The 15,134-nt window shown below is 41.4% G+C and overlaps 1 protein-coding gene across 1 annotated transcript in view; it reads right to left on the bottom strand.

The window, feature by feature from the left end:
* The window catches only part of LOC136708133 (IgGFc-binding protein), a 73,598-nt gene extending 63,336 nt beyond the window's left edge, over positions 1 to 10,262 (bottom strand). Inside the window, exons 1-11 of the mRNA XM_066682471.1 lie at positions 9,713 to 10,262; positions 9,179 to 9,597; positions 8,390 to 8,569; positions 7,445 to 8,015; positions 6,984 to 7,249; positions 5,754 to 6,083; positions 4,949 to 5,522; positions 4,557 to 4,756; positions 3,475 to 3,616; positions 2,977 to 3,305; positions 592 to 1,156 (exon numbers count right to left, since the gene is read on the bottom strand). Coding sequence (XP_066538568.1) covers positions 592 to 1,156; positions 2,977 to 3,305; positions 3,475 to 3,616; positions 4,557 to 4,756; positions 4,949 to 5,522; positions 5,754 to 6,083; positions 6,984 to 7,249; positions 7,445 to 8,015; positions 8,390 to 8,569; positions 9,179 to 9,597; positions 9,713 to 10,262 — 4,126 coding nt within the window. The remainder of the gene's footprint in view (positions 1 to 591; positions 1,157 to 2,976; positions 3,306 to 3,474; positions 3,617 to 4,556; positions 4,757 to 4,948; positions 5,523 to 5,753; positions 6,084 to 6,983; positions 7,250 to 7,444; positions 8,016 to 8,389; positions 8,570 to 9,178; positions 9,598 to 9,712) is intronic.
* Positions 10,263 to 15,134: the final 4,872 nt, after the last annotated feature.

The following is a 15,134-nucleotide window of genomic DNA, read 5'->3' as shown; positions in this document are numbered from 1 at the left end:
GATGCTACAGTGAGCTGTAATAGCGAGAACAGAACTTCTACCATTGCTAATCTGAGCTCAGCACTGCAGAAACTGCACTATGTAACTTTTGGAGGAGAGTAGGAAACCACCCTCTCCTCCCCCTTGGTTTCAGGACAGTGCTGTAAAAGTGAATTACACTGGAAGGTTTGTGTGAGGTCAGACAGCGATGTTGAAGGATTAGTTTTGGATAACAAACTCCACTCCAACTCATCCCAACAGTGCTGGATGTGATGGATCAGTATATTACTGATTTACAAACTTCTAAACCCAAGTAACAGGAACAAAACAGCTATTTACTCATTCTCTAGGTATATTCAGTTTCAAAACCGAAAACCTCTTTGGTATGAAGATCAGGTTTTGCCAAAGTAACTTCAAAGTTTTCTTTTTAAACCTTTGTCTAAAACAGATATTGACACTGTCATGCCCCATGGATGGTTTAAACATCCAAACAAAAGGAGCATTTGCATGAAAAAATATAAAAGGATGTGCGCAACACTTTCATGCTCAGCGTACATAGCCATCTGGAAGATGACCTGTCTGTCCTTCGCTCTACAGAAAAAGGACACTTACTACAGTTGAATTTCTTTCTCCAGCCTGCAATGATGATGCCCTCTAGTCGACACCTGCTATTATAAGCCTCAAAAGCTTCACACAGCAGTCTGTGGTTTCCATTACTGAGACTTAAATCATACACACAGGCTTGCTGGAAGACTGTAGGATCCACTTTAACATGGCAGAACATCCAGAAACTCGAGGACAGGGCACCGCAGTACGCATCTGTGCTGTAGAGTTTCTGCTTCTCGGGTGTAATAACAGGGCAGTCTTTGTCACAGCCGTTACTGCAGTTAGCCTCAGATTTGTTAGTGTTCCAGCTCCTGGTCCACTGGGCCACGGTGGGCTGCGTGATGCCTGATGGGTCACTGAGTTCATCACTTTGGTTCCCGTTAAAGTTTCCACACAGGCCACACACACTGTTATAAAAACTGCTGGGCAGCTGCAGGTAAAGCTCAGAGTTCCAGTCGTAACTCAGTCTCAGGCCAAAGTCTGTTTCCACAACGGCAGCAGAGCCAATTTGTTTAACATTCACCCTACCGCCAAGAAGAACCAGTGGTAGGTAGAACCTCTCTCCGTCCACCTGAACAGAAAAATCAGCTGTTATTGCTTTGCCATGTGTAAATAATATCCACCTAATTACTACTTCACTGTGTCAATCATTTAAATAACCACTTATACATCTTTCTGATGTTATTTAACATGGTTGTTTTAATAAACACACAGCTTCAGGGACCTGGAGGCTGTGAGTTCCAGTCCTGCTCCGGGTGACTGTCTGTGAGGAGTTTGGTGTGTTCTCCCTGTGTCCATGTGGGTTTCCTCCCACGGTCCCAAAACACACTCAAATGTGTCTGTTGGTGTGAGTGTGGGAGTGAATATGTGCGTGTGTGTGTTGCCCTGTGAAGGACTAGCACCCCCTCCAGGGTGTATTACCGCCTTGCGTCCATTGATTATCCTGCTGTATTTGTTCTCTGTATAGTGTGAAAACAGAAGACGCATAGATCTGTTTATGTAGTTTATGTAGTTTTTGTAAAGTTTATGTAGAACTTTACAGTACTGTGTACAATTTTAGCAAAAATCATTTTACTGTATTTTGTATTTATTGCAATTAAATATAATTTTATACAAGTACCACACTTATTCATTCATTGTGTGTAACCACTTATCAAGCTCAGGGTAGCAGTGGGAGGAAACCAATGCAGACACAGGGAGAACACACTAAACTCCTCACAGACAGTCACCCGGAGCAGGACTTGGAGCTGTGTGACTATGACACTACCTGCTGTGTCACCCACACCACACTTATTGAGAAGATAAATTATTTGAAATACTACTACCAATACTAATATTACTATGTAGTGTGATGTATGGAGCATCAAATCTGTAGACTGGCTGCCCTTTTTGGATTTCTTTATTCAAAACAAATAAACTCATATGACAAAGGTGAGTCCTGTCATCTGGAGGAGACAGTTATCACATAATAATAGTGCCGCAAACACCCTTCAAAAAAAAAGAAAAGAAAATCATTCATTCATTCATTCATTCATTCATTCATTATCTGTAAAAGCTTTTCCAGTTCTGGGTCGCAGTGGGTCCGGAGCCTACCAGGAATCACTGGGCGCAGGGCAGGAACACACCCTGGAGGGGGCGCTAGTGCTTCACAAGGAGACACACACTCACACATTCACTCACATTTTTTAAATATTTTTAAAATGCTCTTTTTATAATGTAAAGTAATGAATAATAAGCAATCTGAACCGCATCTCAACAAACCTTGCAGACTATAGGGCTACTTGCATAACTAGTACTCCACCAGTCTGTAATTAATCTGATAGTATGGGTCTTTGTTATGAGACTGTATGAACACGGATGTTTTGACTGTTTTCTTGTGTTCCATTGGGAAATGTTTATTTCCTCACACACTGCCCAAGCTGAAAGGTATCAGAGCACAGCATCTCTCAGTGTATCAGGTGTCTGAGAAATCAGCCTGTTGTAAAAAAGCAATCACAGAGCTTTTGTGCACTGCTCACTGTATACAAAACTAGGGAAACTGTCTAGAGGAGTGTAACTGATGATTTGATGTTGCAGATAAACCTTTGTCCATTATTATTTGACGGGAAATAAATAAACAGTGAACAAACAGCAATCCATCAAACAGTCTTTCATCTTGTTCTTTAACACAGTAGGTATTGTTGGGTTGTAGATCATTCTCAGTGCTGCTGTAACACTGATGTGATGTTGTTAGTGTGAGCTGCGCTGGTAAGATTGGATCAGACACAGCAGTGTAGCTGGAGGTTTGAAACCTCTCGCAGACACTGTTGGACTGAGAATAAATGAAAAAAAAGTGTCTAGACATCTTTTTTTTCAAAACTCAGGCCTACATTTTCATTAGTGATGACTTACCAGGACTTGCCCCGACTGGTATTTCTGTATGGTGATGGTAAGGCCAAACACCTCCACTTCTACTTCCCGTACAAAAGACACAGCACTAGAGTCACGATTATCATTGCTCTCCGCCACAGAGAAGGGAACAAGGCCGTTCATGGGTCCACATGTTTTCGACAGAATGTATTTACAGGTGCCCTGGAAGTCGTAGTAAAACCCATCAAAGGTGAGGTAGTGTGGGTCTCCCCAGGCCCAGCAGGTGGCGCTGTAGAGCGGAACACACACAGCCTGGCCTCTAACAACATTACAAATCTCCTTCTCACGACAATGAGCATCTGCACATGGGTCTGGAGGCAAAAGAGAAACACACATAAAGGACAATGAGAGGGGTGAAATAATGTTTGGATATGGTTAAAAACGCCACCTAGTGGCTAAGTTTCATTTGTGACAGTACAGAAAAAAAGATGTCTGTGTGAAAAAAGCATGTATATGTGTAAAAAAAAAAAATCCACCGACCTTTGTGAAAGCAGCCCATAACTCCTTCTCTGATCATACACTGTGTACCATTAGCGCAGGTGTATGGTTGACACAAGAGACCCATCACTGCATCACACATACACACCTGCTGACACTGAGCTTGATACATAACCTCACCCGGCTGGAATAAACGCACAGACACAAACACTTTTAGGAGCACAGCTGACTCAAGTCATAAATAAATGCTCATAAGATGACCATGTCTTCATATAAATTCATAATCATCATTAAGCATGTGTCCCATCCAAACAATGGGCTTTTCAGCCCCCTCCGATCTGGCAGTTGTTACAGTGGCTCTGACCCTGCCGAGCTCAAAATTCCAACTCTAATTTGCACAGAAAAACGTTTTGTATTTTTGTTATGATATGAACTTTTCTTATACCGGCCACATCGGTTCAAAAAGCCTAACCATGTCCGGAACGCAGTGCGGTGGTAAATTGTTTCACAGGGACGTTTTTCATTGCTGCACTGCTAAATACGCATGGAGCACAAGTATTTGTGGAGTTGTTAAGCGCTGTGAAAATGGACCTGGGAAATTCCAAACCAGAAATTGTACCAGACACTGAAGTAGAAGATGATGACTCAGAAGAACATTGGCCAAAAAAAAAAAGGAGCCATGTCTGTTGTCTGGAGGTACTTCGGGTTTAAAAGGTCGGACGCGGACCAAACAAACACTTACTGCAAATGCTGTCGAGCTAAAGCATCAATAGTATTAATCCTGGGAGTTGCACATTGTTGCTCTTTATGATTATTGGTATTATTTATTTGTTTAAATATTGTTATTTAATGAAGATATTTGGTACTTCTTCAGTGCAATACAATCGTTAACAAGCAGCCTGGCTACTTTATATCTAAAAACAGCAAATACAGTGAAACCAATATAACATTGAAAAATACCATGATATAGAATTTTTGGTCATTCTTCCCAGCACTACTCTAATAGTATTGTAACATCTACCCTTCTACTGTAGGGTTGTAGCCACATGTCTTGGCTAATGACATACTTTAGAGAGAAATTTCAAGTTTTCATCAAATGATGCCATTAACCTCCATGACTCTACCTTATACATGCGTGTGCCGTCATAACAGCCACACTGTTGGTACTGGACACAGTTGTGGCCATTGAACATATATCCAGAGTCACACATGCAGCCCTCAGTGCATCTGCTGGAGCACTGTACGATATCTGTCAGTCCGGGACAGGCAGCAGAGCACAAGTCTGCACACAGCTCGTAATGAGTGTGAGCTGGACAGGCCAGCGCTGGAAGAGAGCAATAACAAAATGATATTATTCATGGACTGCTGTGATAATGAGCATATAGTCTGTTAAATTCCCAAAATAAACCTCTTAACACCTACAGACAGTATGTAACATAGGAGATTAATCATCACCAGCTATTACATTCAGTATGTAAATAAGAGACTACCACGAAACCTATCAAGCATCACTTACGACAAAAGGACTCTGTTCTCCATCTCTTGATTGCCACTCCAGCTGTGAGGCATTTGAAGGCATATGCTGCCACACTCTGACAGGCCACGGTAAGGCTGCCCCCAGAAACACACACATCAAAAACACAGTCTCTGAGATACCCTGATGGATCAAACACTGCATGGCAGGCAGCGAATGGGCCTGAAGGGTCTGAGAGCAGCCCACAGTATACTGGCTTTTCAAAAATAGCCCTTAGGGTAGGATCGCAGTCTGGACACTGGTTGCCTTGACAACCGTCATCACACTCCAATTCAGGAAGAGCAACTTTCCAGGCTTTTCCGAAGGCGTTTACGTCTGTTGTGGTGTTACCACTGGGTAGGAGAAAGTCGTTGGAAGGATTTCCGTCATAGTTCCCACACAGTCCACAGGTCTTATTGTGATAGGTGCTGGGGATAGTGACTGTAGTGTAGTACCAGTTGTCATAGGTTAGGCGAAGCCCAAAATCAGTCATGATCATGTAGTTATTGCCCTCCTTAGACATTTGGACTTTACTGCCATTCAAATTCCATGGTAGATCAGTCAACAGTCCATTCACCTGTAAAAATACAGGATATTTGACATAAATGACAGCATAATCGTTAACTATTATCTTCTACTAATAACTCAGATAGGAGCAACCACAGACTTTTAATTTGGCATGTTGAAATGGGTGCACTGTGAAACCTTAAACACTTTTTAAAGAAGGTAACAATATCCAAGAAATAAATCCAGCAGTGCACTGTACAGCTCCGACAACAAAGTATAAAAGCAAAGGACTCTCATTTACCAAAATCTGGGCCGTGTTTTGTCTCAGAACAAAGGAGTATCCAAACACGAACAGTGAAACCTGTTTGGTAACAGAGACTTTTCTGGCTCCAAATCTCTCATTTTCTACTTCCACAGAAAAGGGCACAAGGTTGGTCCCCAGTAGACCACACGTCTGGGACAGCGTGTAATGGCAGGTTCCTTGAAAGTCGAATCGAAGCCCGTCAAAAGACGTGTAGTGTGGGTCTCCCCAAGCCTCACACACTGCTTTCCCCACAGGCTGGCACCGTCGGACACCATTCTCCACCGCACACACTTCATACGGGCCACAGGAAAAGTTTCTGCAAACCACCTACAGAACAAATCCAGATCATGTTAGCACTGTTGTTGTTGTCCATTTATACTTGGCATGAGTCAGAAACACAAGAAGACAAACGGTTGCCAAAAATGAAAGAGAGAGTTCAAAGACTAGAATACAATGAAAAGCCCAACCACAACACCATCGGGTCTGGGTAAAAACCTGTATCAGATTCACTTTCAGGAAATTTTTTGGTCACCAGCTCCCCTATGGTGTCACTTACGGTGGAATCAAAATGTGCTTTTCATGAGGTGCCTGTAGAGAATTCTCAACACAGACTGTACAAATTTGCCTTTAGTTACTTAATAGGATTAGCCATCTCAATGCCTTTGTCACATACCTCGAACCTGTATACAGAGCCTGAGATATCAACTAGATAAAAATTTTTCTAAATTCCTCTTCCCTTAATTTAATCAGGCTTTCAGTTTCATTATTCATTTTCTCAAAATCAAAATGAATTCCCTTTGTTTAACAGTCCTTTCTCCCAATATCTCCACAGTAACGCTGTATAGAAACGTATTGTTATTTTTTCAAAACAAGACATTAATAGGACACTTTAGTTTAAATGAGGGAATGATTAATTACATCAAGGTTTTTTTTTTAAATCAGTGATTCCCAAAGGAATAAGATTGGTAATAATATAACATAATAATTGCACTAGTGATTTGTCACTTTGTTATTTGTTCAATAATACATTGCTGTTTTGTATGAACTACAGTGTTTCATATAAAATCCAGTGGAATCTGGAAACAAAATAAGTTGTCATCTACAAAAGGGGGGCACAGCAGAAAATATCGGGGCACCACTAGTTTAATGCCTCTATATTTTTTTTTGCCACTTTGACAATCTACTTGTTCTAAAAGCTGTGATTTCTCTTGTCTGTGTTGACCATACCTGACCATCCACCAGGCAGGTGCACTCAGTCCGGCAGAGAGAGTCAGGATAAAAAACCTGGCCTTGTGTGTAATACTGAGCATTGTACAGGCAACCGCATTGTGCGAAAGGAACACAGTCGTCTCCGCTCAGGACGAAGCCCTGATCACACACACAGCCTTCTTTACATTGACGATGACAGCTAAGAGGAGAGCCAAGGCTGTAACAGGTGGCTGGACAACCAGGTCCACAAACCTCATAATGACTGCCGAGAGGACACTGGACTCCTAACAATGACAGAATATGGAGTGTTATGAAGGGTAAAAGATCAATATCCCAAATATCTAATGTTACTTCAATGTGCTTCAATTAAATACCACATTCCTAATAGTTAAACAGTGGTAATGACTAATCTTTTTGTTGAATAAAACGACAGCAACAAAGAAAGGAAGCCCAGACTTCATCTGCACTGGTTTGCTTACCACAAAACAGAGGTGTTCTCCAAGAATAGACTTTTGCTCCTATGTCCTGACAGGCAGACATGTACGCACTGATGGCCTGGCAAAGAATATCCCTCCTGCCACCGTATGCACAAACATCAGAAACACAGCCGTCAAAAAAGCCAGCAGGATCAAGCAGGGGCTGACACTCCTTGAAAGCCCCATTAGGGTCCTGAATGAGCCCACAGTAATCAGCAGATTCATAACTCTGTCTCTGGGAAGCGTCACACGCTGTATAGCTGTCAGTGCAGCCATCGGCACAGCCTGTGATATTAGCAACCTTCCAACTTGCAGCAAACTTATCCACGGTGGAAGAGGAGTAGTTGGCCCCTCTGAGGGTCAAGTCGTCTTCGGGTCTGCCGTTATAATTACCGCACAGGCCACAGACCGCACCCATGTAGGTACTGGGGACACTGACCGAAGCAAAGCTGTTCCGGTCAAAAGAAACAGTTAATCCGAAAGATGTCTGGACCACGGCTGCCCAGCCACTCTTGAACACAGAGACTTGGCCATGGTTCAGATTTCGAGGCAAGTTCAGCAACACCCCATTGACCTAGGATAGGAACAGCACTGATTAATGAACTGTCTAAACTGCGGAAACACTGCAATTTATGTCTTTTCATATCAGAATACAACTGCCTTTTTGTTTAGATTTGTTTTGACTGGATTTGTAATGTTCCAAGCATAGTTTACAGTTTATAAAATAAATTATCCAAAGCATTTAATATGTTCACCAATGTCAGAACAAATCCTTATTATGACCATAGCATGAGCAGCTTCACATCAACTTACTAGAACTGCTTGTTCATTTTCTGCCTGATATATGCCACCTCCTGATAGGTACCAATGTAACGAGATATCTCACTTCACCTATCAGTGGATTAAACATGTCCTGGTTGAATGGTGTATATAATTAACTTTACTTACCATTACTGAGCCTTTATAGTCTATGCTGATGACGATGGTGAGATTGTAAACATTGACTTGCAGCATTTTGGTGAATGAGAATGTTCTGCTTCCCCGGAACTCATTCTGAACCAAAACTTCAAATGCTACCAGTCCAGGGTCATTGGAGCACATACCGACCAACTGATACATACAGGTGCCCTGTTTGTGTTCAGAAAGTTAGTACTTTGTGAAAAACATTTTTTGTAGTATTATGAAGTGTTTAAAAATAGATGCTTGCAGAGAAACTTTTTGGTGTGTATTAGGGCATTTGAAACATTATCTTAAATATATTTAGACATATCACATTTTGATCATTCATATAATGATAGAATATAATAAGACAAACTGGTTGGATATGGCAGTTAAAAGAAACATTAGGTAAGATTTGGTATTTTTGCTTCTGGGCTGCAGTTGCAGAGTGTAATTTATTTTTTCAGCGCTGTCCTCAAAACACGGGAAAAGGGGAGGGAGGAAGAGTGTTTTTTACCCTCCTCCCAAAGTTATATAGTTCAGTTTCTACAGTGGTGAGCCCAGAGTTACAATGGTAGAAGCTCTATTCTCCCTATTACAGAGTTGTGAAGCATCACGCTGATTTTACTGCTGTAATTTAAAGGTAAAAAGATCTCAGAGTATTTATTTAAAAATTATCTATATTATTTATCTGTTTTTTATTGCTACTATAAAAAAATAATAATAAAAATAACCTTATGGTTGGGGTTGTTTTTAGGTAGTGATTAAAGCCAATGGGAGAGAAATGCTTAACAATACCTGGAAATCAAAACCCCTTCCATCAAAGCTGATGTAATGTGGATCTCCAAATGCCAAACAGGTTTTTTGAGAGACTGGGTAACAGTCCCTGATGCCATTCACCACCTGGCACTTCTGCCCAGATTTGCAGCCAGTGTTCTCACACACCAGCTGCCCTCCTCCGGCTGGACACTGACATCGGGTAGTGCAAAGAGCATCCGCCCAGAAATACTCCCCAGCAGGAACGTAGCGTCCATTCTGAGAGCAGCCGCAGCTGCTGGAAGGCACACAGATTGCTCCACTCAGAACAAAACCAGGGTTACATGTGCAGGTCTCCACACAAGGCAAAGAGCAGTTACCCACAGGGTTGGGATACACACAGGTCGCAGGACAAGCACTACCACACAGCTCGTAATGGCTGTTTTCAGGGCAGGTATATGCTGTGGAAATAAAAAGATTAAGGCCAGATTGTTAGTTACATTAACCTCAAAGCTTCAGTGCAACAACACAAACCACACACACCACACATATATATTGGCAATGGTTTCAACTTACGGCATTTGGCAGCTCCTCTCCAGTCTGTGAGGACTACCCCAGCTCTCAAACAGGCATCTGCATATACCTCCAAAGCCTTGCACAGGTAGAGCCTGAGCCCGCCGGCCATACAAGTATCATACAGGCAATTATGTATGTAGACACTTGGGTCAATAGCAGCATGACAACTATTGAACGGACCACCAGTTGTGCTATTCAGGATTCCACAATCCTGGTCACCTTCCCATTCTTTAAGTACTTCTGCATCACAGCTCTGAACCATACTACCACTACGCCCATCTGCACAGTCTATACATTCAGACAGGTTAAAAACTTTCCAGCTGCAGCCAAACTCGTCCACACTAGTGGTCTGGACATTGTTGGGAGTAGTGAGGTCATCATCTGGATTGTCATTGAAGTTTCCACAAAGGCCACAAACTTTCCCCTTGTAGGTGGCAGGGAGGGTCACCACAAGATAGTTATCCCAGTCATACTGCACAGTCAAGCCAAAAGACGTCTGGATGGTGGCTGAGAGTCCTGATTGTGATATGTTGATTCCAGCTCCATCCATTTGAAGAGGTAGAGTCCAGACAGTTTGGTTAATCTGCACAAAACATGAAAAGGTTACACATGGACTACTACATGGAATGAGTTAGGTGTCTTATGAGAGGGGCTCATTTGAAATTAGAGGCTATTAAGTCTGATATTAGATATCTTAAAGAAATAATAGTTGCCATTTTGATAAGCAATTTAGAAATGTATATACACATGGCCTATATTTTTAATATACACGAAACCCGAAGTCACAGCTGCTATGGTCAAACATAGAAAGTTGGAAGGGACAAGTGCTTGTTCATACCACACAGTGAGAATATCATGGATATGCTATTGTAATATTCTAAACTAGGAAGTAATTGTTTCAATGACATGCATTATTATTTTGGTTCTCAGTTTAGTCCTTTTAAGTTAATGAAGTGTAATGGATAACATCACTGATTTAAAAATGGCAGATCAGGGTTCCATGGGTAAACTCAAGTCTTTGGGCAAGAGTCCAAACACTACAACTGCCTGCATGTGTAACCTGATAATAATTGTTACTCACAGAATAAGATCATCTGCTAAATGCTTTATAAATTTCCTACCTGGAAATACTGAAATATCCACATTACTCACACATAAAAACCAAGGCTAATTTTAACCCTTGTGCGATCTTAACATTCTGTTTACTCCCCTTGTCCTATGGGTCAAAAATGACCCGCCCTACCAAAGCTTATTACACAATACAAGAAGATCACCAGTGAAAAAGATTACACTTTCACAACAGTTTTCTTTTACACAGTAGAGGTTTATTATTGCTATAATATAAATGTGAAGTTATTATTTCTGAATTAATTATATTGAAAGGGAAAAGACAGTCAACAATCTGGAACTTTTTTGTCAACAGTTTTTATTTTATATTTTTTAGGAAGTGAATTATAAAAATATTTCTCTCATAACACTAACAAAACAGCAAAATGTTGCTTGATTTGTGAACAATATTCAACATAAACTCTATTTAGCACATGTAGGACAGTATGTGCGAACATGAGAATGGGCTTTGCAGATGTATTTCTCACATGTGCAGCACACAGCTTTTGTCTTGCAGTCCTTCTTCCTTCTTTTCTTTTGAGTGACCCAGACTCAGGTGGATCAGGACAAAATGCTACTCCCTGAACAGCTTCCACAATGGCTGCAGAGGCTTCTGTGCGGGGCAGGCGCTCCCTTCTCTCAATACACGGGGCGACAAGAGCCTTTCCCAACTGCTCAAGGAACATCCTTCTCTTGTTTTTCTTCCCTGACATCCAGGTTGGGTTGATCTCCTGCCATCAAAAGCCCTATGTAGCCACGCAGGTCAATCTCATCCATTTTTTTCCAGTTTTCTCCATATTTCCGGAAACCCTCCAAATTTGTGTTTTCCAGGATGATTTTTTCGATGGCTGGTGTGATGAACAGGAGAAAGGTGGATAAAATGTCCTGGACATGGGCAGCCGAATACCTTGCTGGCCCTGGAGTTATCCTTATGATGTTTGATGCTGCTGTTCTTCCCTGGTTGCTGTCTGAATTTGATGAGGACCATGCCATTTTGCCGTTCTTTGACAAAAAAGTCTCTCTGTCAGCGTGAGAGATTTCCTCTTCATCTGAAGATGCATCGTCCTCTGGGTTGCATTCCTCCCCATCTTCCTCTTCAGATACATCTTCATCCTCTTGTTCCTCCAGAGCTCCTGAAAATATCTCATCCAGGACCTGTTGGGCACTGAAATGTCTATTCATGGCTTCAGCAAGCAACCAACTGGGGTACTTTGATTCAGGGTCCCATCAAAGAAACTCCGACCTAAGAACTGATCACGTGTTATTAGGCCGGAGTTTATTTTATGTGTGTGTGTGTGTGTGTGTGTGTGTATTAGAGAGAGAGTTTGTGTGTGGCCTTTGAACTTTTTTCTGGTGTTTAAATGCTTTTATAATTCACGGGTCAAAAATGACCCATAAGACGATCTTTGAACCCTAGTGGTGTACAGCTCACATGGAAACATAAACAAAAACAAAATATCATTTTTTCTAATGAAGGGGTCTCTTTAGGAAAAGTCACAAAATTTCAAGTTGGAAAAAGATAGTTTAAGGTATTTTTTCTACAGCTAAACATGGTAGTGGGTCACTTTTGACCCGCAAGACAACACAAGGGTTAACTAGCTTAAAATGTAACAATTAAATATTCTGGCCAGATTTGTGGATCAAATCTAACTCAAACAAGTCAACTTTAGTGCATAATATGCTCCGTTGGGCCAGATTTGACCACACACAAAATGTTTAAACCAGGACTTCTGACAAGGCAACAATTATAATTGTTGCTAATTATCTAAAACAAATTCACAAAATTGTGAACATTTTGCTAAGACAATGTAACAATATTGCAGTATCAAGCAGAATTTAAATATTAACTTGTGTTAACAACAGGTGGGATAAATTAAATCAGAGCTGACACAATAACTAACTTAAGGAGGAAAGTTTTCCTCAGGTGTAAGGTTAACATGCCTCAGCTTGCGCTGATCTGCCAGGTTTCCAATGTTATGGGAGACTGGTGTGTCGTTTGCGAATGGATCAGTACTTTGAGTCAATTCTTTTAGGTGAATTTTTAGAAATTGGCTAACATGTCATAACCAAGATTTAAAAAAAAGACAAATAGTTAATCTTATGATACTTTAGCTTTAATAGCTAAATATGATCCTTCTGGATCATATATAGCCTTCATTAACAACATCATTCATTTTAAGTTTTTAAAAATATTTCCAGATTCTTCTGATTTCTGCTTTTACCTATTCATTTGTTGATTTGGTGGATTACCCTGCAGTCTGCATATGAGCTTCCTGCATCTTGAAATGCATCCAGTAAAATTATTATCAACATTTGAGTAACAAACAAGCCACACTCACATTTATTGACATTCAATCAGAACCGATCTTATTCACACAGCAGACACAAAAGCACAGGAGCAAAACTATCATGTCACATGTGTGCAAAGTATCAAAGAAAAGATTTACCCTGACTCTGCCTTTCTGAGAACGATCGATATCGATGGTCATGCCTCCAACCTTCACGGTCACAACAGCCACAAAGGAGACTTGGATATTTCCACGGTTTTCATTTTGTGTTTGAACCTCGAAAGCCGGCAGACTGCTGTTGCTGAAACAGTTCTTGGTGATGATATAGGTGCATGCTCCCATGAAGTCAAAGTAGCGTCCATCAAATGTACGGTAGTGAGGGTCCCCCATGGCCCAGCACAACCCAGGCTTCTCTGGCAAAGGCTTTTTCACACAGGTGGGTGTGGACTCTATCATTTGGCAATCCTCATCTGCAGCACATGAGAAGTTGAAGCAACTCCTAGGCACTGTAAAATCGAATACAGTGAAAGGTCAATAGGGTTGATAACAAACTACTATATACATAGAACCTAGCTACAATTATTACCAACAAAATTCATGGTTTACTTTGCGAAATTAGAAAAAGTCAATTATTACAGTCTAAAAGAATGTGTAACCTAGTTAGTTCTGTGATGCTGTAAATGTATGATTACCACGAGACATAGTGAATTCAAATGACTCTGTTACTGCCAAACTAACGCATATCTGAAACTGTGCCCTACTCACAATATAGTGAACTATTTTGGGGTTCTACCATTTCACTGTGTTGAAATGGTAAAAACCTGCATGAGATGCATGTCTGAAATCATTTGCTACCCTCCCAGCAGGACAAATAGGGGAAGGAGAGTGAAGGAACAGGACCTTCACTTCCCTCAACATTCAGCTGAAATCCCTTTGAACAAGGTACCTACCCATGAACTGCTCCCTGGGTGGAGTCCATATTTTGTTATTGCTGTTCTACTAAGATACAAGCTCATTTCATTTTTTCATTTCATTTCATTATCTGTAACCGCTTATCCAGTTCATGGTTGCGGTGGGTCTAGAGCCTACCTGGAATCATTGGGCGCAAGGCAGGAATACACCCTGAAGGGGGCGCCAGTCCCTCACAGGGCAACACACACACACTTACACCTACAGACACTTTTTGAGTTGCCAATCCACTTACCAATGTGTGTTTTTGGACTGTGGGAAGAACCCAGAACACCCGGAAAAAACCCATGCTGACACCAACCTGCTACGCCACTGTGCCGCCCTCAAGCTCATTTCATGTTTTAATATTTTAATTGTACTAGATTGAAATTGTCATTATAAATGAAGTTACAAAACCTCTTTCTTTGAAATAATCTAATCTAACTTTATTTACAGCCTGATTAATATGATATAAACTTGCAGAAATAAAGCTCATGAAAAGTCACCTGTGCAGAGTGCTGGTGCTCCGTATCCGTTCATCATTGCTAGGCCAAAACTGTAGATGCTGAAGGCTGCGCTCGGATGGCTGACATTGTAAGTTCCTACTCCAGACTGGTAGATGAGTTCAGTCCAAGAGAACTCACTGTTTGCCAATGCCCTCCAAGTCAGCGACCTGGACAGGGGAAGTCCATTAAAGTGGACCCCAGCTACATCTTTACTTGGGACCACCAGAAGCGCTCGGTTGTCAAAACCATCCTGCCCGTCCACAGCGTACGAGTAGCAGAAACGGTAATTGGGCAGAAGGTTCATCATGAAAGAGTCATACATAATTGACCATGATATTTGGACTCCGTTGAACAGAAAAAGCACTTGGATTCCTTTGTCTGAAGTGATAATCAGGGAATCTGGGAAAGAGACTTTGTATTCCACTGTCTGGCCTGGGGCAAGCGTGGTATTTACTGTTGAACTTGAGGAGCGTACAACTACTTGGGTTTGCTGCGATGCCTGAACAAAAACACTGTCATACTGGCTTTGAACAGATATTGAAGGCACCAAGTAGCGAGTACCCCAGCTAGGCA

The sequence above is a fragment of the Hoplias malabaricus genome, chromosome 1 (genome assembly GCF_029633855.1).
Source record: "Hoplias malabaricus isolate fHopMal1 chromosome 1, fHopMal1.hap1, whole genome shotgun sequence".
Lineage (NCBI taxonomy): Eukaryota > Metazoa > Chordata > Actinopteri > Characiformes > Erythrinidae > Hoplias > Hoplias malabaricus.
Note: the sequence above shows the minus strand (reverse complement) of the source record. Positions and strands in the feature narration are given on the sequence as shown.